Source organism: Drosophila innubila (genome assembly GCF_004354385.1).
Source record: "Drosophila innubila isolate TH190305 chromosome 3L unlocalized genomic scaffold, UK_Dinn_1.0 0_D_3L, whole genome shotgun sequence".
In the NCBI taxonomy this organism is placed as follows: domain Eukaryota; kingdom Metazoa; phylum Arthropoda; class Insecta; order Diptera; family Drosophilidae; genus Drosophila; species Drosophila innubila.
Genome location: NW_022995376.1, coordinates 20,605,891 through 20,628,801, shown reverse-complemented (window position 1 = coordinate 20,628,801; position 22,911 = coordinate 20,605,891). Strand labels below are relative to the sequence as shown.

The 22,911-nt window shown below is 35.0% G+C and overlaps 5 protein-coding genes across 11 annotated transcripts; 3 read left to right on the top strand and 2 right to left on the bottom strand.

Annotated features, from left to right (window-relative positions):
* The first annotated feature begins 341 nt into the window (after nt 1–341).
* Nucleotides 342–888, top strand: LOC117788107 (transcription elongation factor 1 homolog). Of its 2 annotated transcripts, none has more exons than XM_034626772.1 (3): nt 342–435; nt 487–666; nt 722–888. In XM_034626772.1, the coding sequence occupies exons 2-3, from the start codon at nt 551–553 to the stop codon at nt 852–854; spliced, it is 249 nt and encodes an 82-aa protein (XP_034482663.1). In that variant the 5' UTR covers nt 342–435; nt 487–550; the 3' UTR covers nt 855–888. The 2 variants fall into 2 exon arrangements, with proteins under 2 accessions (XP_034482663.1, XP_034482664.1); XM_034626773.1 differs by having other exon boundaries at nt 360–435; nt 507–666.
* A 777-nt stretch (nt 889–1,665) lies between these two features.
* Nucleotides 1,666–2,184, top strand: LOC117788280 (nucleoplasmin-like protein ANO39). The gene is made up of 2 exons (XM_034626998.1): nt 1,666–1,692; nt 1,757–2,184. Exons 1-2 carry the CDS (start codon nt 1,683–1,685, stop codon nt 2,017–2,019), a joined length of 273 nt encoding a protein of 90 aa, XP_034482889.1. The 5' UTR covers nt 1,666–1,682; the 3' UTR covers nt 2,020–2,184.
* Nucleotides 2,185–2,595: 411 nt separating this feature from the next.
* Nucleotides 2,596–8,760, bottom strand: LOC117787503 (calcium channel flower). 3 transcript variants are annotated; one of them, XM_034626047.1, is made up of 5 exons: nt 8,642–8,760; nt 8,249–8,372; nt 5,598–5,805; nt 5,421–5,528; nt 2,596–3,023 (listed from the first exon to the last, which is right to left on the bottom strand). In XM_034626047.1, the coding sequence occupies exons 1-5, from the start codon at nt 8,642–8,644 to the stop codon at nt 2,879–2,881; spliced, it is 588 nt and encodes a 195-aa protein (XP_034481938.1). In that variant the 5' UTR covers nt 8,645–8,760; the 3' UTR covers nt 2,596–2,878. The 3 variants fall into 3 exon arrangements, with proteins under 3 accessions (XP_034481938.1, XP_034481940.1, XP_034481939.1); XM_034626049.1 differs by having other exon boundaries at nt 2,900–3,023; nt 5,417–5,528; XM_034626048.1 differs by lacking the exon at nt 2,596–3,023 and adding an exon at nt 4,601–5,191.
* Nucleotides 8,761–9,567: 807 nt separating this feature from the next.
* LOC117786328 (probable serine/threonine-protein kinase tsuA) lies at nt 9,568–17,839 on the bottom strand. 4 transcript variants are annotated; one of them, XM_034624521.1, is made up of 6 exons: nt 16,851–17,839; nt 15,077–15,451; nt 14,610–15,040; nt 14,324–14,542; nt 12,875–13,702; nt 9,568–12,817 (listed from the first exon to the last, which is right to left on the bottom strand). In XM_034624521.1, the coding sequence occupies exons 1-6, from the start codon at nt 17,011–17,013 to the stop codon at nt 12,146–12,148; spliced, it is 2,688 nt and encodes an 895-aa protein (XP_034480412.1). In that variant the 5' UTR covers nt 17,014–17,839; the 3' UTR covers nt 9,568–12,145. The 4 variants fall into 4 exon arrangements, with proteins under 4 accessions (XP_034480412.1, XP_034480410.1, XP_034480411.1 ...); XM_034624519.1 differs by having other exon boundaries at nt 14,610–15,047; nt 15,081–15,451; XM_034624520.1 differs by having other exon boundaries at nt 14,610–15,059; nt 15,093–15,451.
* An 840-nt stretch (nt 17,840–18,679) lies between these two features.
* Nucleotides 18,680–22,446, top strand: LOC117788414 (kelch-like protein diablo). Its single transcript, XM_034627177.1, has 5 exons — nt 18,680–19,110; nt 19,451–20,275; nt 20,341–21,032; nt 21,329–21,518; nt 21,582–22,446. The coding sequence occupies exons 2-5, from the start codon at nt 19,505–19,507 to the stop codon at nt 21,801–21,803; spliced, it is 1,875 nt and encodes a 624-aa protein (XP_034483068.1). The 5' UTR covers nt 18,680–19,110; nt 19,451–19,504; the 3' UTR covers nt 21,804–22,446.
* Nucleotides 22,447–22,911: the final 465 nt, after the last annotated feature.

Below are 22,911 nucleotides of genomic sequence, written 5' to 3'. Positions count from 1 at the left end.
GTTAATAGATGGAATTATCAACAATCAAATGACATGGATCTAAAATTCTATTCACAGAATCTCCTGAGCCAAAAAGGTAATAAAATATAAATGTTATTAACAAAAATATATTCCTCATGTTAGTTTAAATATTTAAGAAAATAAATAAAAACTTCCTTAATATTTTAAAGTTTTTAAAACTTTTATAAATCTGTTCATTTAATAATTTTGACAAAAATATAATTTTAATAAAGATTCAGTTTATGATCAGCCCTGTTTTTGAAATTTTCTTCAAATTAAACACAATTCACTAAAATCGTAAGGCATCAAAGCACACCGTGATATTTATATAAATCAAACATATACTTTTCTGTAAATATTATAAAAGATGTATGTTTATACCAACAATTTTAGTACAAAGCTGAAAGTGAGACAAGAAACAACTGAAGCGCCGTCGTAAGTCCATATTTTAGTTATTTTTCTACAGAACCTAAAAATTCCGTAAAGTATTATTTCATTCATTCCAGCTCAGTTGAGATTTTGATTCTAATATTTTTATTATATATTTATCATGGGACGTCGCAAGTCAAAGCGTAAGCCGCCACCACGTCGGAAACTTATCAAGAATATGGAAAAGCAGTTTAATTGTCCGTTCTGTAATCACGAGAAATCCTGTGAAGTCAGTTTGTAAGTTCAAATTGGACTGGTATAATCAATATATAATAATAATCATACTGATTAGAGACAAGCGCAAAAATGTGGGTCGAATCACTTGTCGTGTTTGCAAGGAATACTTCCAGACACCGATTATATCTCTATCAGAGGCAATCGATGTGTATAACGATTGGATAGATGCCTGTGAGCAAATTAATTAAACCAACTATTATCACACAATATTTATATTTACAAGAAAAACCTTAAAATTAAAATAATTGAAAACTTTTAAGTTATTTAAAAATATTGAAGAACTGTAACAACTAATTCAAATTAGTTTAAATAACGCCATCTATGTGTCAGCTTTAAGAATCATAATGTCCAATAATTATTGCATACTTTTGGGGCTGATGATAAAATAATAATAATTTTAGGTCGAAATAAAAATTTTTAGAAAAATAAAATAAAAAAGAATACAAACCAGTAATACAAATTCAATGACATTCGAAATAACATAAAATTAAGATGAATGATCCTATCAAGGTTTGAAGTTCGTCACCCCTCGGGGAGCAAAGTTAGAAAAATAAACAATATTTTTTTTTATCAAAAAATTAAGAAAATTTCAATAAAAAATCCGCAAGAATCAACAAAAGTTCTAGCTAAAAAATTAAGAATACTTGAAAAGAGGTACAACAATTCAGAATACCTTTTTTTCTGAAATTTAATTAATTTTTTTGGGTAGAAAAAAAGTAACCAGATCGGAAAAGAGCTGATCAGAAATCTGTATTTATTTTATACATAGTAATTTTAAATTCTGTGAGCTAACTGACATCATTTTAAGCTCTAAAGTATCGCAAAACGTCCAATGTTAACCTTATTTCAGTGACCCAAATTGAGAATAGATGCAAATATTTACTCAGTTGTCAGAAATTTGGCAAAACTTCTCATCTACAGTTTTGTATAAAAGGAGCAAGTTATGGTTCAGTCAGCATTGTAACCATTTGCATCAATAGTTAATTAACAACATGCTTTCCAACAAGTTTCTGATTATGAGCTTCGGTAAGTAACGAAAAAACCGATATATAATAGATTAGTTAACTATACGGTTTTCTCAATTATTTAGCTCTTTTCGCTGTAATCATTGCGGTGTCTGGCGAAGGAATCAGCGATCGTCGCTTCCGCTGGGAGGGCTCCAATGAACAGCAATCAGATGAGAAGGAGGCTGAGGTGGAGGAAGATAATGAGAACGATAGCGATAATGAAGATGAGGAGGATACAAATGCCGTGGATGATAATGATGCTGTTGATGATAATGAAACACAAGAGAAAGACGAAGCTGATGACGAAAACAAGATCGAAAGTGATAGTACCGAGGAGGAAGCATAAATCATGTTATAAACAAATTTTTTAAACTCTATTCTGTTAAAAATCATGCTTAATCTTAAATTGTTCAAGTACCATTCATCCCGCATAGCAAATAATAGTGTTAACATATTGTAAAAATTGAACCGTTGAATTTAAATCACAATAAATGTTTTAAAAGCCAAAATATATGTATAATTAATTTTATTTAACATAATTTAATATATGTATAATTCAATTTTAATATGGTTTACATACATTATTTATTTATATTTTAATAAGTATTTGTATTATGCATTTAAATATATTTTAGGTATATTTAAACTATGACTAAACGTAAATTTCACATAATTATGCCATCATTTAATAAGTTAATTTAATTATGTTCAACTAAATATTTATTTTCATTTGCTTTTTACTAAATTTAAAACAATTTTTTCATTTTTTCTTTTGTGTTATGCTTTAAAACCAAAATTGGAATGATGCACAGGCAACAAAATGTGAAACTGAAAACGCCAAAACATTTAACACAAAAACATTTACAATTACTAGACGGTTCTTTAAAAGAGGTTTCTTGAGGTTCTCTTCCCTTTCCTTCGATTTGCTTGCTTTCAATCCTTATCTGTTCTACTTTATAGACATTGTCGTTGCCTCTACACCGAGAGAGATCCTTTTATACTTGCGACCCAGTTTGTTTTGGAAATTGGTCTCCAGAAAATTAATTGCACACGTTTTTCTTTTGAATCTTTTCCTGCTCATCTTGTTCTTACTCCTGTTATTGTTGTTGTTTCTGTAGTTTGCCTTTTATGCGTTGCGTAGCGTTTTGAGTCTTGTTTTCTCATCGCACTCCTCCAGCCACGATTCCCGATCCATGATCCGTTCATCACACATTGCTGTCCGTACCCACGGCTCCTGTGAAGGAGAACGGCTGCGCATTGTTCACAATGCCCGAGCGATCGTTCGTGGAGACTGAACTGACGCCGTACCCTGTTTGCTGCGCTGCGGCTCGCATATCATCAACGGATGCTCTACGTCGAGGAAAGACAAGAAAGAGTTAGTTAAATAAAAGTATATTTCTAAATACTACAAGTGTATATAGCCTGACAAAATATAATTACTAGGAATAAGAGGGGAAATTAATAGAGCATTAATAAAATTGTGTGCGAACTAAGGAATCGTGCTTTGCCAAGGGTCAGTCAAGAAAAAAGGAAATATTTGTTTACTCAATTGGATAATTGGTAGAGAAATCAAGACACTATACTGGTACCACAACTATAATGTTATTAAAGGAAAAACAAAATGCTAAGAAATTATAATAGGAGTATTTCCAAATTCCAATTCCTCCGAATATACATAGCATACATTTAAGAGCCACGTTCTATTAAATTATTAGGAAAGTGGAAATCGGAGCTCAAGAACTCCAGCTGCCATAATATATAAGAAAAAGGAAATGGAAAATGGATTTCTAAAAGTATCAATCAATTTTAGCTACTCAACTATTTACAAATAGTTGTTTATCGTTATATTGTACATACGGGCATTCATTAAAAGCAACAAAGTGCACTACATAAATAAAAATTATTCGAACTACTTAACAAGGTAATTGCCTTGACTTTAGCGTACTTCTTGCTGTTGGTTTTGTAGTTGTTGTAGTTGTGGGTTTGCTGGAGTCTGCAATTGGCATTTAACTGGACTGTTCAGGGGGCAGTTTGGCATGTACAATTCATTAGCATATAAGTTTATATAGAGTTGAGTTGCTGTTTTTTTACTTCTTTCCGTTAAGTTTCAAAGCAAATATTTGACTTGAATGATCATTTTTAGTGTAGTGTTCGTTAAAAAGTAAATATTTATTAATTAACTATATAATTTCAGCTAAATGCAAGCTAGAAATCTTCTCTGGCTGCCAGTAACATGTTATCATATTAAGATTATGTAAGTATTTATAGAAAGAGAAAGCCATATTGGATGCCAACATGGATCCACTAGAATGAGTTTTAGATAATGTTGCGAGTATTATTTTATCTTTAGGCATAACAGAAACTTAAACATTATATTATTAATAAATTATAAACAGCTGACTAAATATAAATAAATATGCATATGCTTTAAGTAAACGGAATGTTTTGAAAATGATGTAGGCTTTACCCGAAGTGAGGTTAATTCTGACAACTAATGTGTTTACAATATTTATAAATCAATTATGAACAATTCTGGTATATATCACTAGATATTTAAATTAAGTTATGCATATCGTAAGCAATAAGAAAAACAAGTATTTAATGTATGTCAACTAATATTTAACATTTAAGTTTCTTTTACATTCAAGCAAAGTATATTATGTAAATGTTCTCAGATTTTGTTGTATAATATTGCTCTACGATTCTTTAATGTTTTTTTAATTTGCAGGTAATTTGTGTACTTTGCCGTGTGGAAGCTGCTCATCTCTTAACTTCTTTAACTGTTTTCTAGCGCGTATTTTTTATATTCTTATTTATGGTATCAATAGAATTTTCTCACTAAAAATAAACTTTACATATATTTATATATAATATATATAAATATTTTGTGTGTATTTATGCATATGTATGTAGTATATTTAACTTTATTTTTTAACAACACCGTCGCTCGACAAAAGACATTTAAAAATGGAGAAATGCAACTACATGCAAAGGACGACAAATGACCAAACAACATTTTGCAACATTTTGTTTAGTAACAATTATGAAAAGTTTACTTTCTTCTGCTTGGGTTTACTTGTTTTGCTTTTCAATTGGTGGGGTGTTTTGTTTTAGTATTATATATGATCTCTTTTAGTTATTGTATTTAATTGTAATTATTAATTTACTTTCAATTGGAACGAACACTAAAAACTATGCGCCATAAAATATTTGTTTCTCAATATTTGATCATGATATTTCTTTGTCTAATTGTCATTGTGTGTGCTTGTAAGTCCGTAGTGTTTGTGTGTGTGTGTGTGTGTGTGTGTGTGGTGTGTGATGTGTATTGTTGTAGTTCTTGTTGTTTGTTTTTGGCAGTTTATGCATTTGCTTAGTGCATTTATGTTGGTCGCCAAACATCGGGATCTTCCATAAGTGTGATATGTTGATCGCCACCCATTTGCATTTGGCCGCCCGCCTGGCCGCCTCCCATTTGTGTGGGCGATGTGGCCGCAGCGGCCATGTCCTCACGCGAAGCTCTAATGTTATATTTATTTTATTTTTTTTTTTATATATTGTTGTGTTAGATAACATTTGTTACAATTGTAAGCGTAATCACAGCGCAAGCACGTGAAGGAATAGAGAGAACATTGTTTCGATTAGCATTCAGTGGGTTTTTGTATTCGTTACTCCACTTCGCTTCAGAATAACAGACTTTGCCTAGCCAACTAGCTGGTTAAATGGGCTCAGTCCTTAGACAATACTCACTTTTTGCCTAACGCCATCATGCCGTAAACAACACCAGTGGCAAAGATCAAGCCGCTCCCGAACACACTTGCCAATTCAAAGCACATAAAAATGGGAGGCACAGCCAATCTAGAATTTAACCAATAGGAGAATTAATTATTAAAAGATACTTTACAGGGTATACATGTGGCTACTCACGCGCAGTAGAGACCTGCTCGGAAGTACAGTGGCTTGGTTTCCATCTTGGTAGCCACCTGGTCAACCTGATCGATGCAGGGAAAGCAACAAGGCGCTTCCAGCGCCATCACCACAAATCCTGCTGCCATTTGGATTATGCCAGCGACAAGGCATTTTACGTTCAGTACGATAATTGAGATTATCATCCACAGACCAAACAATATGGCAACTGAAAAAGAAAGAGTATTAGTTTGTGTTTAACGAATATGCTTTAAATCGTAAAATATTCATAATCTATTAGAGATAAAGAAAGAGTATTAGCTTGTGTTTAACGAATATGCTTTAGATCGTATAATATTCATAATCTATTAGAGATAAAGAAAGAGTATTAGCTTGTGTTTAACTAATATGCTTTATATCGTATAATATTCATAATCTATTACAGATAAAGATTTAAATGCAAACGGGGTTTTTAAGCATTAAAAAAAAGTGGGCGTAATTACATACAAAATAAAAAAGATCATAAACCAGTCGACCTATAAAAACATAACCAAATAAGGGGCGTTTCCACATTCTCAACATAAATAAGCGCATTAATTTTATCCAATAATCGGAATTAAAGATTACTTATTTACTTTTATTTCATTACTTTAATTTGAAAATCTTAAATAAGTTTTATTTCGTTACTTTTAAATAAAAAAAAAAAAAAGAATTATTTGTTAAGCAATATATTTGTTTAAACTATTCGAATAACAGGTATTAAAAAGTCAATCCTTGCAAACAAAAAACACCTACAACATTTGGCCTCATTTTGCTCAGCTTTAAAACATTTCAAGCATTATCTAATCGACGAAGTTGACTCATCCAAATGCTAAATTTGCTACAAGGTTGCGTTCTTTTATTTGTTATAAAATAAACAAAAAGAGAGAATAATAAAATCCAATAAAAAAAAGGCGCTAAACAGACTACAGCAGCGTGACAAAATAAGCGAAAACACTTGTTCAAATTGGAGCAACTGAGCGAATGAATAGAGCATATAGAACACATTGTTACTGGCTGTCTGTCTGTCTTCTTGTTTCTATAAGCCAATAATCTATCTACACAGAAGAGATAAGTCAAACTTTAGTATAGTAATTTCTACAAAATTCCTAGACCCGCATCACATTTAAATATGTTATCAGCTGAAAGCAGAAAGAACTTAAAGTCGACTGATAACAGTTGTAAAACAAGGTAAACAAATGTCTTAACCTGTTAATTGAGCCAGTTTGTGTTGAATACATAAATTGTTAGTAATATGCTACCACACATTATTCTAATGTTTTAAAATTATCAAATATAATTATATTCTGGGGTATTCTAATAACAGAGTGTATAAACTAGTTTCTCAGGTAAACTGATCTCAATTCTGAGGTTATTGCGGTACAGATCTCAATGAACTCAGGTACTAAGATGTGAGCGGCTTTCAACAAAAGCTGATTTATAAAGTAAAGTTTTGGTTTACGTGAGCAAAAACCGGTTTAAGGAAGCTGCAAAAATGATGATTAACTTTTTAAAATAAATAAGCTTTTTTATTAGAGATTTCTCTCATAGAGTAAAAAAAATTTTTAAAGGGTATTTAAGCTTCGTTAAACTTGAAGCCCACAAATTTTTGTTCTCATAGTAAAATTATTTCCATTAAATTTTATGGTTTTTTTTATAAGTTTGGTGATAAGGAAAATTTGAAATGAATTTGAGAACCAAGCTCAATATATTACAACAATTATTTTCATACATGTAATTGTTTGTATATTGTTCTTTGCCGCTAACCATTTGAATCAGCAGTGTTTTATACTGATTATTTTTAGTAAATAATTCGCTGTCATTAAACTTGAAAATCTCATAGTAACAAGAACATATATATATTATTAAATCACAATATGAGTGAACGAAATGCGGGTTTTTGTTATGCAAAATAACACAAGACAAAGAGAAATACGGAAGTAGAAAAAAGAGAGCGCGAGAAAAAATGTGGGAGTCCACAAAGCAATAAAAAAAGAGAGAAAATGTTACTGATAAAATAAAAATAAATAATAAAAAAAAAGAAGCATGCGAAATGAATGGCAACTTTATGAGAAATATGTATTATAGTTCGCCAAGTAAATGTTTTGACATATATAAAATTTACAAAACCAAAACCATTTCTTGATTTTATAAAATTTCTTAGTTTGATGGTTTTTTATTAAAAAATCAAAGAAAGTAAATACGATTTTTAAAAATAAAAAGAAACAGTCATGTGCAATTTTTGTTGTCAAAACAATTGCTTGATTAACTGTATGTGTGCGTGTGTTGGGCACATATCGACACATACACAGGATAACATTTCTGTATCCTTTGTAGCATTTCCTTTTGTCTTTATCAATGTCAGGTCGAAGAGCGAGCGAGCGAGTGAGCGAGTGTGCGTGCTGTGTCTTGTGGGTGTATTGGGTGAGTGGCCCAGACACAAACACAACATTCTCAGATGTACACACACACACACACATACATGTATTACGAATAGATAACATGCAAGGCCCATTAGAATAATAAAAAATCGATGCAAGTAGTAACAACTGTAAATGTTCTTTTTCTTATTGTTGTTATTGTGTTATTGTGTTATTGTGGGTGGCTCATAAAAATATGTATTTAATACTTACAGAAGGCGGCAACAATGCCCAGCACTCGGCTGCCATATTTGAGATACCAGGGCTGCTCTGGACCGCCAGCAGGATCTAACTGGTTGGGTCGCGCCATTCTTCCCGTTATCCATTCCGCAAGCGACTGCACAGAAGAGCATTGCAATTAAAATTATATTTGTTATTCAAGCACATTGATTGTATATTGGAAAATCGAGAATTCGGCATGCAATTTGTGACGCGGCCGCTTTTAAAACATATATGCAGACACACACGCACACACACATACACACGGTGAACACCTTTACTCACACGTACAATTCACGTCAGCAAAAACTTCTGCCGCGTGAAGTTGTACAAATATTGATATTTGCATTGCTTTGTAGCTGCTGACACACACACATATTTACGTACCATTTTGTTAAGCAACTATTTCAACTTAATCTATATTATTAAAAACTCAATTTTAGCAATTTTTTGCACTTTTAATCGACCAACGAAAAATCGCAGAAGAGAATAAAATGCAGAATAAAAACGATAACAGTGGGTAATCGTTTTTTCGTATTGGCGTTGCCACTTTGATTACATTAACAGACTTGCTCCTCATACATATGATTGCTCCTCCTTAGGTTAGTTATTTCCAAATTTAGTTTATGCAAATTTTAAAATGCAATAACTTTGAAATTAATTAACATCTTAATAAAAATTTAAAACTCGAAATTAAAAAAAATATATATATAATTTTTAAAAAAGGTTTGATCGTCAACCAAACGGGAGAGAAGTTAAAAATTTAATTTAAAAAAAAAATTTTTAATTTAGTTGAACTTTCGTGGTTGCAACTAAATTTTTTTTTATTAAACTAGAATAAGCTGGCAGCCCCAATTTAAAAGGACGCCGCGAGAACGTGGGATTTTGACTATTTTCAGATTTCGATTTTATCGAAACGGTGCGCGATTTAAACTTATAAAGAAACCTTTGTTTAAAAGAGCAATAAAAGCAATTATGACATATCCAACAAAGTTCGAAATTAGATCAAATAAAAATGAACACATCAATGAAGGTTGGAAGATCGTCACCCGTTGGGCAAATTATTTTTCAAAGTCAAAAAACAGTCATAGAAAAACACCAGTTTTTTCTCTAAGAAGTTGGCAGACCTGTGTATAATTTAAATTTACCGCAGTGTAGATTCTTTAGAAAAAATTTAAATTGCTTTTTCTTGTTTTAACAGTTTTTGTTAGTAATAATGATGTGCCCCATTTTTATCAATCCCATTATCTAGGTAAATAAAAACACAATTTCTGTTGCGGTTTCTCGGGAGTACAAAATAAAATTTTAATACAGTTTTTATTGCCAGAATTTGTTGAAAATATTGCCATTGTTTTTGAGTTGCACACAAATGGGAAACGGGAGCTGTGGGGAGGTAGTGGTGGGGGAATAACTATTATATATGAGTAATTTGTATTTTAAAGTTGCGTTGTTCTTGTTCTCGATTGGATGAAATCTGCGTTAACTTTACTTCGCTTGGTTCGGTTTTAGTTTAAACATTAAAGTCTACAAATTGCCATTGTATTTGTTTGTTTCTTTTGATATATTAGTATTTACTTTTTTTGGACGTCGTTGTAAAGTTGTGAAAAACTGATGAAAATGCATAGCATACATAGGTCGGTGTTACTTGGGCACGCGATACGAACTACGACTTAATCTACGGCAAGTGTAGAATTTGTAGAGTGGCAATTATTGAAGTATGTATGTATAGACTTTTACATTAACGGTCGTTAAATTTTCAAATGGCCCAAGTAATTTTACAGATTTGTTTGCTTAAAGATAAACTTAATGGTTTGTTGTCGGTTTCTTGTGGTTTTTTAGGTTTAACTGAATATATCCAGCAGCCCGTTGACTATATTTAACTATTTGCAATGTCTATTGATTTGTGAAACATAAACTAAATAAGTATATATTTGTATGTGTAATATTTTATGTAGGTATACTCGTAGTATCGTAAAAGCTTTCGCTTTCATGTTGCACAATTCAGCATAAACATAAACATAATCATTATAATTTTGGGTTATTGTTTAAATCTGTAGTTAATACAATTTATCAATTTTCGATGCAATTTCTTTGATTTTGTTTGACAAATAAGTTTTGTTGTTGTTGCTATTGTTTATTATTTGATATTCTTTGCAATTTTATAATGTTTTGTTTATTTGTTTGTTTTTGTGCGCAAACAAATGAGCAATGAAATTGCATAAAGTTGAAGAGAAATCAAAATTAAAGTAATATATGGTAAAACAGTTACATTTAAGTGTAAATTTCATTGCACATTTGTCTGACGCTTTGAACAGTTTTATTGCTGTTCAATTGTGTAAATCATAATGCAAATCATAATAGTTTTAAAGAAAATCTGCATAAATTAAAATAATTAATTTCAAAATACAAAATTAATATGGCTTTTCAAAAAGCTTTAAAAGTCATTTGTAAAAAGTTAAAGTGGGAAAGTGGGGGAAATGCTAAAGAAAAATTTTTAGAACCATAATAAAGGCCAGTCTATAGGCAGCATTTGAGAAGACAATTTATCAGGTTTAAATTTGTTTAAATTAAGTAAATGGTATTTGTTAAATTCGTGAAATTTATTAGAGTGGTCACAGAGTTCTCTCATGTTATCTACTTTCTTGTTTCTTGGATATGCCTGCCTGAGATTGCCCCCCTCCTCCTTAATTAGTCGCTGGATTCCCCCAATATTTAAACATTGTTTAAGCTGTCTTTTTGGGGGCAACTGACAAGTTCCTCAATTGAATTATATTAAAATTTCTCATAAAAAACTCTTGTTCGGTTCGTTTGTTATGTAATGTATGTTGTGTATGTATGTATGTAATGTATGTTATGTAATAATAGTTGTAGTCGTAGTAGCTAGCCGTTTTGTTAAGATCACAATTGTGCTAAGAAATACTATATCACAATTAATTATTTACACTCGTTATTATTTGTATTTTTTGCTCTTTTGCATTACATCTTAATTGTTGTGTGGCTGTGTTGTGTGTGGTGGGCCGGGGCGGGGCAGAAAGTCATGCAAGACATGTTGCACATTAGTTGTATTTGCCTCTTTGCCACACATATTTGTTTAATCTTTTCTTTATTCTTGTAGTTATAGTTGTTGTATAAAAAGTTCATTGTTTCATGCACAATAAACAAATCTACAATTAGGAAAATTATAGAAAACTGAACGTTGGGCTTTTTAAAGCTACGCTTTCTTTTCTTTTCTTCATCGTTTCGTTTCTTATTCTTTCTCTATCATTTATCATCATAATCTTTTCACTTAGCTGAAACTCTAATTCGAAGGATACTTTGCTTCATTCACTTCTTTGCTTACAAGAAATAAAAACAATCTAAAATAATATAATTATTTTAAAGAATCGTATATCGTATCATATCGTTACTGTACTTAAAAAGTGTTTTTCCTTTCCATTGCTTTATCTTTTCTTCATTTTCTGCAATCTTTTACCTTCTACATATATAAAAAATTTAATTTTGCCTGAATTTATACAATATGACGTGTGTTTTTTTGCTGGAGCGGAAGACTCTCATCTTTCTTATTTTTCCCCATCTAAGAATCAATATTTCTTTGCTTCATACATTTTTTCTTCCTGCTTTTTTTGGTATGAAAATGTTTTAACGTTAATTACAAAATTTTATACAATTCTTGCTATTTACAAATAAATGTTGAATGTGTTCATTCAATATTGAAAAATGCATCTCGAAAATCTGCGCTTCGAGAGATCCATGAAAACTTTAAAAAACTTAAAAAATTTTAATATTGTTTAGCGACTATTTAACGGTTCTTAATGCTGCCTAGATGCTGGCCTTTTGACTTAAAAAAATGCAAACAGAAGGAGAATTTTGAAAAGTGTCTGAGAAACAGAATTAGCAAAATACATTTGCTATAAAATTTTTGGTGAATGAGAAATTCGTCCACGAATTGAAACTGGGCGTAAAGTTAAGTGGCCCTTGCTGCTGTTGTTGTTGATGATGTAATTGTTGTTGCTGCAGCAGTAGCTGCTGGTGGTGTTGCTGCTGCAATTGCTGCTGTTGTATTTGCAACGGTTGCTGTGATTGCGCTCGCTTCAAAGTGCGCAGATTTGTGCCAGATGGCATACGCTCCAATTTCTGGAGTGTTTGAGGTTCTGGCATTGGCATTGTGCTCGAGTTGAGTGCGCCAGCAACAGTTGCAGCTGGTGAGTTGAGTGATGCCGAAGCAGGCCGTGGACGCAGCTGTTGCTCCGGATTTGTTGTCTTTTGGGCTGCGGCTGCTGCAGTCAGCATTGCAATCAAATCGATGCCTGTTGTTGGCGTCGATTGTTGAGGCTGCTGTCGCTGCTGCTGCTGCTGTTGTTGCTGCTGCTGTTGTGTATTATGTTTGCTTAAAATGCTTTTAACAACCAACTGTTGATTGCTTTGCTTATCACTTTGCGATTTGGCGCGTGAGCGTTGTTGCTGCTGCTGCTGCTGTTGTTGTTGCTGCTGCTGCTTTTGAGCCTTGGCCGCTTTCAGTTGCTGCTGCTTTTCCTTTCGTATCAAATCAAAGGAGCTGACAATCTGCAATTGCTTGGGTTTAGCATTTTCGGCATTATTTGCAATCATTCCATTGCTTACCTTCTCATTGCTTGCCGGCTGCTGGGCATCATTTTGGCTTTGGCTATGAAACAGTTGACGTTTGCTTGTACCAATTGTTGCAGCTGTTGTTGGTGTTTCTGCTAATGTTGTTGTCACTGGCTGATAAATTGCTGTTGGAGTTGTAGTTGCTGTTGTTATTGTATTGCTGCCCGCAGCGACATTCAATTGCTTGTTGTTGTTGTTGTTATTAGTATTGCTATTGCGCTTGGTATTGCCATTGCACATGTTGCCGGCAGGGAGTATGCCACAACCACCGCCAACAACACAACCATTGGCACCTCCATTTCCACTCGGCTTCCCATTGAGATTGTTCAATTTAACACCATCCAAATCCCCCATCGACTTGTGTCGCTGTCGTCGCAATGCAACACGTTGTTGCTCCTTCTTGCAGCTGCCATTGTTGTTGTTTGTTAGCATTGTGGGTGATGCTGATGTTGCTGAATTTAAAATGGATTTAGGACTCTGCTGTCCAGAGCATTTGCGACGACGCGTTGGTGGCTCAATGCCAGCACGTCGATCGTTCACCCACTTCTTGAGCCGCTTCACAAATGGGATGATCATGAAGAAGGAATTGGAATTCTTGCCCAACTTGGCTTTTGATATGGCATCGTTCTTATTGACCGGCAATGCATCAATGCGAAACCAATCACAACACTTAATCTCATTGCGCGTGCGCGGCGCAAACTGTGTATCCAACGGTATATTGCGCACTATATACAATCGTGTATATTGATAGTTGATATATGCCTCAATATAATCATCTGCATCAATCTTGTCCGTGATGTCAAAGCCGGTCTCCTCATAAACCTATTAAAATGCAACAAAATTTAATTTATATTTATTAATTATTCAAGTGGATTGTATTTAAGTGCATTTCCTTAAGCAACTTTCGATTGTCTTCTAAATCTTTAATGTTTAACTATAAAAATATTGTCAAATAATTCTAAGAAAAATTTAAATTTAGGAAACATTTAGGACCACAAAACTAGGACACATGTAATTAGGAAACGAAAATTAGAAAGAATTTAATTTAAAAAAAAAAATGAAAATAAAATGTTTTTATAAAAATCGCTCGCTTATTAACATAATAAAGGAACAACGAGAAAAATTATAACATTTTACTGTACCATTTATCTAGAATAATTTAGAATAAATTGACCGTATTTAAAAAAAAGCCAATTCAACCGGAGGCGAAAAACTTAAAGCTAACTTTTCCAATATTAATGAACTTAATTTCTTCTAATTTTTAAACTGCGCCTTCTTTTTATCTTAGTTTCTATAATTATTGTTATGGAATTCGGAAGAATAAAAGTCTGTGATTATTATATCCTGAGTCCTTTAAGAATCACAAAACAAGGTATAATGGCTTTTAATGATTAAGTCAGAGCTTGAAGTCCCTATTTACAGTTACTAGCATTTAATACTTGCCTCCCTAGTAGCACAATGTGCCTCGTTCTCATTCTCATTGATTTTTCCCTTGGGAAATCCCCAAGAGTTGCGAGCAAAATATGATTGCACCAGCAGACATTGATTGAGATCCTCTGATACAAGTATAGCCCCATATGTGGGAACCGATACCTTATAGCTCTTCCAATCCTCCAATATCTGATCGACAGTGCCAAAATGCTTGTTCAGAAAGGGAATGTGCTGTACATAAATAGAAATAAAATAATATATAAATTGTTTAAAGTATGCACAATATATTTTCAATTACCTGAAAAAGCTGCACGGCAAATTGTTTGATGCCAACAACGGGGAGCTTCCGTTTTTGCTGCTGTTGTTCGGAATCTTCGGGGGCACAAAAGAAGTCCAAGTAGAACCAATGGGCCAACTCAATTTGAAAGCAAATGCGTATTAAATTATTTAGCTCCATGTCCGGCACATTGATGATAAAGCGACTGGCCAGATCGTCGAGTATATCGGACGGAATTTTCGATTTCTCTGGCAATTTAATGCTGGACGATTTAAAAGATGTTGCTGATCTGCCTGCTGATGTTGTTGCCGCCATGGGATCCTCGGTAGAGGAACAGGAGCTGCCATAGCTATTGGCCGTAAAGGAGTTGGTTGATGTGCTTGAATTTGTTGATGATATGGATGAATTGAGGCGTTGTTTTTGTGCGCTATTTGCATGTTGTTGCTGTTGTTGTTGCTGTTGTTGTTGCTGCTGTTGTTGTTGCTGATGTTGCTGTTGTTGCTGTTGCTTATGCTGCGTCCTCTTCTCAATGGCAATGGGCGCACTGATGCCATTGGGCGTGACAGCAACTGTTGCCGCTGTAAATACCGCGCCCGTTTTTAGCAATTGATTTAATACATCATTCTCAGTTTCGTTATCAGAGTGTCGTCGTTGTTGTTGTTGTTGTTCGTGTTGCTTGCTTGCCTTGATTGGTGTTGCTTTTGTAACCGCTGACAGTGGTTGATAAGACGACACACTATCACTTCTTGTGCCATTATTATTATTATTATTGTTGCAGTTGTTGTTGTGGTGGTGGTTGTTATTAATATTGTTGATGTTGAGCACCTTTTGCAAAGTCAGCGATGCGAGAACCGCCAAATTGACTTTGGAAAATTATGAAAATACACAAAATGTTTAGATAAGCAAAAATAAGACAAATTTTTCAATTAATTAACCTTTATTCTATCCTTAACATTAATTTCCATGTTTACTGCTGTTTTTATTAAGCACTTTAATCAAGTTAGGATCCTTATTAGTTATCGATAGCAAATATAATAAAGATAAGTACAAATGTAATCGATTTTAAGGATTTGCAATTGCTACCTACAAACACGGTTGTCACCTTATAAGAATATTTTGAATATTAATACCCGTTACTTAAAAAATAAGTAAAAGGGTATATTGTGTTCGTTGGAATGTATGTTACAGGGAGAAGGAGGCATCTCCGACCCTATAAAGTATATATATTCTTGATCAGCATAAACAGCGTCTAAAACGTCTGTCTGTCTGTCCGTCTGTTTGAACAAAAGGATCTCAGAGACTATAAGAGATAGAGTAACCAAATGAAATAAGTAACGGGTATCCTATGGTCTGGATCTCGACTATAGCCTTTCCCACTTGTTTTTTAACATTAATATAAAATTTTTATTAAATTAAAATTTTGAAAATACCGACTCAATGTACCAGAAAATAAAAAATATATCAAATGTGACAAATAAATAAAAATCTTATTGGGATATCGATAATAAAAAACATAATAATAAAGACGAGTGCAAATGTGATCGATTTTCTTTGAAGAACATAGTACTGATACAGTAGTACAGCTACAGTATGTACCAATATGCTAATTAAATAACCAAAAAGAAACCTATAGTCGACCTTGAAGTGCTATTTGTTGCCAACTTGTCTGCAGTTTCAGTTTCAAATACTTAATAGAGAGCACCTTGAAAAAAATGCTGATTAATCATTGATAGTACGTATTCTCGCATTGTATTGGTAGAGACTCTTATGTATGTACTTATTATGATCACAGCTGGGCCAATGATCTGCAAATTGCGCAACAACAAAATGTCTAAACAAAAATAATAATAATATTCACAATTACACACTATTTATTACTACTCATGCTTTGGCCTCTAAAAACTGAACTAAAGGCGAGCTCGGTGGGTGGAACAGGGGCTTAGTTCAGCGACCTGCCTTCGACTATTGCTGCAGGCGACGACTGCGCTGCAACTGCGCGCGTGGAAAACTACTGAGGCGGAGAGATAAAAATACAAATAAAACCAAGCAGCGAGAGAGCAAAAGAGAGAGAGAGAGTGAATGTGGTGGGGAGACCAACTATAACCTCTCTCTCTCTCACACACACACTGTGCAATTGCTATTTGTGCAATTGCCAGCAAATTCTATTGCAAAATTTTGTGTTGTTTTGTTATTAATGCAATTAATATTATTATCAATGCCTTATTATGAAATTGTATTGCTATTTTTTGTGTGCTAATTTACCGTTATCATTTGGATTGTTGTTGCTTTCTTTGCACGAGGCAAAAACGGCTGCTGCAGCAGCAGAGCGATTCTGTCGCTGCTTGTGCTGTGACGTCGACGTAGAGGCTGTGGCAGCGGCGGCTGTTGCGACGACGGCGGTATTAAATATAGGAGCAATTTCCATAATATTTCGTATATTTTGTTTTTTTGTTTTGTTTTTCTATTTTTAATTTCAGTTTTTTTTATGTAATACACTTTGTTTATTTCTTTGTATTTTTTTTATAATAGTTGTTTATTCAAACTAATTTCATACTCAGTCTTCGTCTTGCTCTTCTCGAATTTTTGTCACGTATCTTTTTTACAATATCGTGGATCGCGCTTTTGTATTATTTGTTGTTGTGGTTGTGGTTGTAGTTGTAAATATGGCTGCCAATCGTCGAAAATTGTTGTTGCTAGCTGCTGTTGTTTTTGCTTTTTCTCCTTCCGTCGCACAAATTTCAATATCCAATGCAATTGTTGTACTTGATGGTCTCGTTTGTTGCTGGTACATGCATTTCTCGCTGCTGCTGCTGCTTTAATAGATCTTGCTGCTGTTGTTGTTGTTTCTGCTCCTGTGTAACAATCAACATTATCTGCTTTTGTTTTTATATTGTTTGTGTTGTAAGCCATCCACAATTAATTGTGTCGCTCGCTAAACAGAAACAAAAAGTCTCCGCTACTCTCCACTCGACATGCGTACACACACAACCAAACTTGTTTTTTTCTCACGTACTTTCTAAAAAAAAAAATGAGGCTGCCAATGTGTGTGTATGTGGTTTTTGCGTCACTCGAATTTGCTGCTTGAATTTGCCTTATTTACTGATATTTATTTGCATGCGTTTGTTATATTTAGTTATATATACGTTGCACTTAAATTTATAAATTAATTTGCACTATTTAATAGCTTTTTTTATATTTGGAAAATGCTTCCTCGTCGCACAACTCATAGAAAGTCTCCACTGCTTTTTAATAGACGCTGCCACCTTTCTGAAAAAAGTTGCCATTTTCTTTAACGTTGCCAGACCTAGAAATCTGATCTAGACCATTTCACATACAAATTTATTTCTTAAAAAAATTTTTAAACATCTACAATTCTAGTAAAAGTTCTTCATAAATTTAAAAAATCCTAGCTTAACAACTAAGAAAAATAAAGAATTGGTACATGTTTTCAGTGTACCTTCTTTTTTTTTTGAAAATGTACCAATTTTTAGGTAAACAACTCGAACCAGATCAGAAATTTTTCCTGGGTGGCCACCTTCGGTTCAAAACGCCGAGCGTTGTCGAAAATCGGAACGAAAACCTTGCGGCACAAATGAATTTCATGTATATTAAGTATTCTAATTATATTTGTTTAAAAAGTTAAAATGATATGCAAACATTAAATTTCAACAGATATTGTTAGTTCATTAATCACTGAACAACACTCGTTCATTTCAATGATCCGTTTAGTTGGTAAATTGCTATGAAAAATAGCTAAAATAATAACCAACTGTGTGCAGCCACACTGATGAATGTAAATTTTAGTAAATACAAATTTTTAAATGCAATAACTTTTCCAATAAATTTATAATTTGATGAAAACTTAAATAAAATTACTTCGATAAAATTAATGTAAACATTTTTATGAAGGTTTGACAAAATCGACAAAGTTCTAACAAAAAGTCTGCAAAATTTTAAAAAATTCTATCATTATTAAAGATTAAAAAAAGGTGAATTTTCTTGGGTGGTTGCACCTAATTTATGTTTGGAATAAAATGGTACATGATGCCAGATAGGAAAATTTTGCAGGGTGGCAGCCTTTGGAACGGGTGGCAGCCTTCCACACCATTGCTGCCAAGTTTTTAGGGGAAACAATAGCTGTTTCGTCCAAAAATATCGTGAAAAATTGTGTTTCATGTGCAAGAATATGTGCATATGCATGTTTAAATAATGTTTAAAGTGTTCACGGATGCCCTGCATTGTTCGCAAACTGTAAACAAACGCGCTAACTGTTGAAAAATATAAATTAAACCACTCTGTTTTCAATTGTTCGATTTTTCACCAAGGCACAAAAATATCTGTGCAAGTGTCAAACAAAATCTGTTCATTTGCGCAAGCGATTGCAACCTAAAAACGCGCAATACAAAAATATTTAGCACAAATGTCTCTTTAAGCAAGCAGCAAAATTGCATTTTCGAACATTTCCGCCTGCACCTGGTTTCCGTGGACGTGCTTTGGATCCGTGGATAACAGAGACGCAAAGGTATTAAAGATTACCAAACTAGAGATGAGACCGTGACAATGTTTGCTCACGCCCACACTATTTTAACGTAATACATTATGAAAAATACAAAACATAAGTTGTTCTCATAGTAGCAAAAAAGTATATATATGTGTTTAGTATATTTTAATTATAATTTGTATATAAATTGCGTGTGAAGTCATACAACGTGCGGTTATACACGCACTCATCTCTAATTGATACGCTGTATATGCATTGCATGTGTGTGTGTGGGCGACGGACGAAGTCAAAGGCAAAGGCGTCGAATTAAGTTAACTTAATTCGTTCAATTACTCATTTTCTTTTTCGTTCAACATTTTAGATAGACGCCGTGTGGGGTTGGGCATCCGCCCCGCTGCGTTTAGCGGCGAATAGAATGGGCGATCCTTTGCTACCGGGCTCAACCGGCCTTGGCAGTGGCGCTGCCGCCACAGCCACCGCTGGTTCGGGCACCACAGGAACTGGCCTCGGTAGCGGTGGCACAGGCGGTGCCGAACGCCCACCGTCCCCAGCACGTCTCACCCACACATCCGAGAAGCATCCGAAGGTGACGCTCACGGAGTTGAATATGCTGCGTCGACATCGCGAGCTCTGCGATGTGGTTCTCAATGTGGGTGGACGCAAGATCTTTGCCCATCGTGTCATTTTAAGTGCGTGCAGCTCCTATTTTTGTGCCATGTTCACTGGCGAGCTGGAGGAGTCACGCCAAACGGAGGTAACCATACGGGATATCGATGAGAATGCTATGGAGCTGCTGATTGACTTTTGCTACACCGCCCACATCATTGTGGAGGAGTCCAATGTGCAGACGCTACTGCCAGCCGCCTGCCTGCTACAACTGGTCGAGATCCAGGATATATGCTGTGAATTCCTCAAGCGTCAGCTCGATCCGACCAATTGCCTGGGCATACGCGCCTTCGCTGACACGCACTCCTGCCGCGAGCTCCTTCGCATTGCCGACAAATTCACACAGCACAACTTCCAGGAGGTCATGGAGAGCGAAGAGTTTCTCTTGCTGCCTGTCGGCCAGCTGGTGGACATCATTTGCAGCGATGAGCTCAACGTACGCAGCGAGGAGCAGGTCTTCAATGCCGTAATGTCCTGGCTCAAGTACAATGTCGCTGAACGGCGACAGCACTTGGCACAAGTGAGTTTCATTCACTAATCCTCTGCTGCTCTATTTTTATAACTGTTCTCAATTGGTAAACATAGGTGTTGCAACATGTGCGTTTGCCGCTACTCTCGCCCAAGTTCCTGGTCGGCACTGTGGGCTCTGATCTCCTGGTACGCTCAGATGAGGCTTGCCGCGACCTGGTCGATGAGGCCAAAAACTATCTGCTGCTGCCGCAGGAACGTCCATTGATGCAGGGACCACGCACCCGTCCACGCAAACCCACACGACGCGGCGAGGTGCTGTTCGCTGTGGGTGGCTGGTGTTCCGGCGATGCCATTGCCTCTGTCGAACGCTTTGATCCTCAGACCAATGACTGGAAAATGGTTGCACCCATGAGCAAGCGGCGTTGTGGCGTCGGTGTTGCCGTTCTCAATGATCTACTGTATGCGGTCGGTGGACACGATGGTCAAAGCTATTTGAATAGCATCGAAAGATATGATCCACAGACCAATCAATGGTCCTGTGATGTGGCGCCTACCACCTCGTGCCGCACAAGCGTCGGCGTTGCCGTATTGGATGGTTTCTTGTATGCAGTCGGTGGTCAGGATGGTGTGCAGTGTCTGAATCATGTGGAACGCTATGATCCCAAGGAGAACAAATGGTCCAAGGTAGCACCAATGACCACACGCCGTCTAGGCGTTGCTGTTGCTGTCCTTAGCGGCCATCTCTACGCCATAGGCGGCTCCGATGGCCAATGCCCGCTCAATACCGTGGAGCGCTATGATCCCAGGTAAATTTTTCATTTATTAACTCAGTATACAAATGGTACAGCGGCTATTGGATTTATAATAATGTCTGTCCGCCCGTATAAAAACACAGTTCTCAGAAAAAGTTTGTAACATTTACTTATTTTTATTTTAATTAGGCCCCATACTTATAAAAAAGTACAGTGGTCTATTAACAGTCCATTAAGTATATATATTCTTGATCAGCATCAACAGTTGGTATCTAATAGTCGGGCAACTTGATTGTAATATTATCTTGGTTTATTATTTGACACTTACTCCAATTTTTTTCTTGTGACAGGCAAAACAAGTGGGTGGCTGTTAATCCCATGTCGACCCGTCGCAAGCATCTCGGCTGCGCCGTATTTAATAATTATATTTATGCCGTTGGCGGTCGCGATGATTGCATGGAACTGTCCTCCGCTGAGCGCTACAATCCCCTCACCAATACCTGGAGCCCCATTGTGGCAATGACCTCGCGACGCAGTGGCGTAAGTGAAGATCACAGATCTGCGGCTATTTATATATACTAAAACTATTTCTATCGCTTACAGGTCGGCTTGGCTGTCGTCAATGGGCAATTGTATGCTGTGGGAGGCTTTGATGGCTCTGCCTACTTGAAGACCATTGAGGTGTACGATCCAGAGACGAATCAATGGCGCCTGTGCGGCTGCATGAACTATCGCCGTCTGGGTGGCGGCGTTGGTGTTATGCGTGCACCGCAGACTGAGAATTATATGTGGTGCGATAACAGTTTTAGACAGAATGATCTATAATAGTCTATTGTAATCCTCATAACTAACTAAACATAATGTCATTTCTTTGTATTCATCTCGTACTTTAAACACACACACATTTATGCTAACAATCGCAGGATACGCAAGGATTCGGTCGTCTGATGGGAGCCGAAGCCGACGACGACAGCGCTGCCATCGCAAACGTTGCCGCCGCCGCATTTCTACTAAAGTAACAACAACTGAAACAACAAACAAACAGACAGACCGACAGACGAGTTAACTGCATAACAAATCGAAGCCAAATTTTTTCCAGCGGTTACAAGTTGATAAGCCTAAGCATTATAAACATAATTGTATAATTAATAATTAATTGTTAAATGTTTCTCAATTGGTAGCGCGTTAAAAGAGAAAATGTTTGTTGTGTCGCGCGTTTTTAACAATATGCCTAGCGTTAGTTGAATACACACATAAACACACCCACACACGCACTCATCAATACACACACAAATATGAATCCATAAATATATTATATGCTAAAACATGTACTGTAATATTTAATAAGCTACTAACAAATACTAAATGTTCTTTGTAATCAAAACAAAACAAGATGAACAAAAAATAACAAAACACTGTTGTTGGTTAAAATTTCATGGAAATTTCTAACATGCCTTTCCCCCTCGAACATTATACACATTAATTTAAATATGAAATTCTCTCGAAAAACAAAGCATTGAAAATCAAATATATATATATTATTATTAAGCTATAAAAAGAGAAATGTATAAGGTATAAAATTACTTAAATGATGGCGTGAATAAGTGTATAATTCCCGTAACGAATTTGAAAATTATTTATGCTTAAAAATCTCAAACGATTAATGCCTAAAGTAAAAACTAACAAATAATAATTAATGAATAGTTGTTTGAAATAAGCGCCAATAACTTATCAAGCTTAAAAAACAGTTTAAACATACAATGAATTGTAGTTCTAATGGTAGTACATAATTATTTCAAATGAAAAATTAACAAATGTATGAATATAGTTAAGATGCTTAAATATCTATCGAAAATTTATGAAATTTGTAAAGTGTTGTGGTACCTGCTGCCAATAATTAAAGGCCACAACATGTTGCTAAGAAACCAACTCG

Bases quoted from the DNA above. Each gene is read 5' to 3' on its own strand.
- LOC117788107 (XM_034626772.1), top strand. From the start codon at position 551: ATGGGACGTCGCAAGTCAAAGCGTAAGCCGCCACCACGTCGGAAACTT. The intron at 667-721 runs GTAAGTTCAAAT...CATACTGATTAG, and splicing joins AAATCCTGTGAAGTCAGTTT to AGACAAGCGCAAAAATGTGG.
- LOC117787503 (XM_034626047.1), bottom strand. The intron at 5,806-8,248 runs GTAAGTATTAAA...TTTCTTTTTCAG, and splicing joins GGGCATTGTTGCCGCCTTCT to TTGCCATATTGTTTGGTCTG. The intron at 5,529-5,597 runs GTGAGTAGCCAC...GTTAAATTCTAG, and splicing joins CGAGCAGGTCTCTACTGCGC to ATTGGCTGTGCCTCCCATTT.
- LOC117786328 (XM_034624518.1), bottom strand. From the start codon at position 17,013: ATGGAAATTGCTCCTATATTTAATACCGCCGTCGTCGCAACAGCCGCC. The intron at 15,452-16,850 runs GTAAATTAGCAC...AATTTTCCAAAG, and splicing joins CAACAATCCAAATGATAACG to TCAATTTGGCGGTTCTCGCA. The intron at 12,818-12,874 runs GTAAGCAATGGA...AAGCAATTGCAG, and splicing joins AGCCGGCAAGCAATGAGAAG to ATTGTCAGCTCCTTTGATTT.
- LOC117788414 (XM_034627177.1), top strand. From the start codon at position 19,505: ATGGGCGATCCTTTGCTACCGGGCTCAACCGGCCTTGGCAGTGGCGCT. The intron at 20,276-20,340 runs GTGAGTTTCATT...TGGTAAACATAG, and splicing joins GGCGACAGCACTTGGCACAA to GTGTTGCAACATGTGCGTTT. The intron at 21,519-21,581 runs GTAAGTGAAGAT...TATCGCTTACAG, and splicing joins TGACCTCGCGACGCAGTGGC to GTCGGCTTGGCTGTCGTCAA.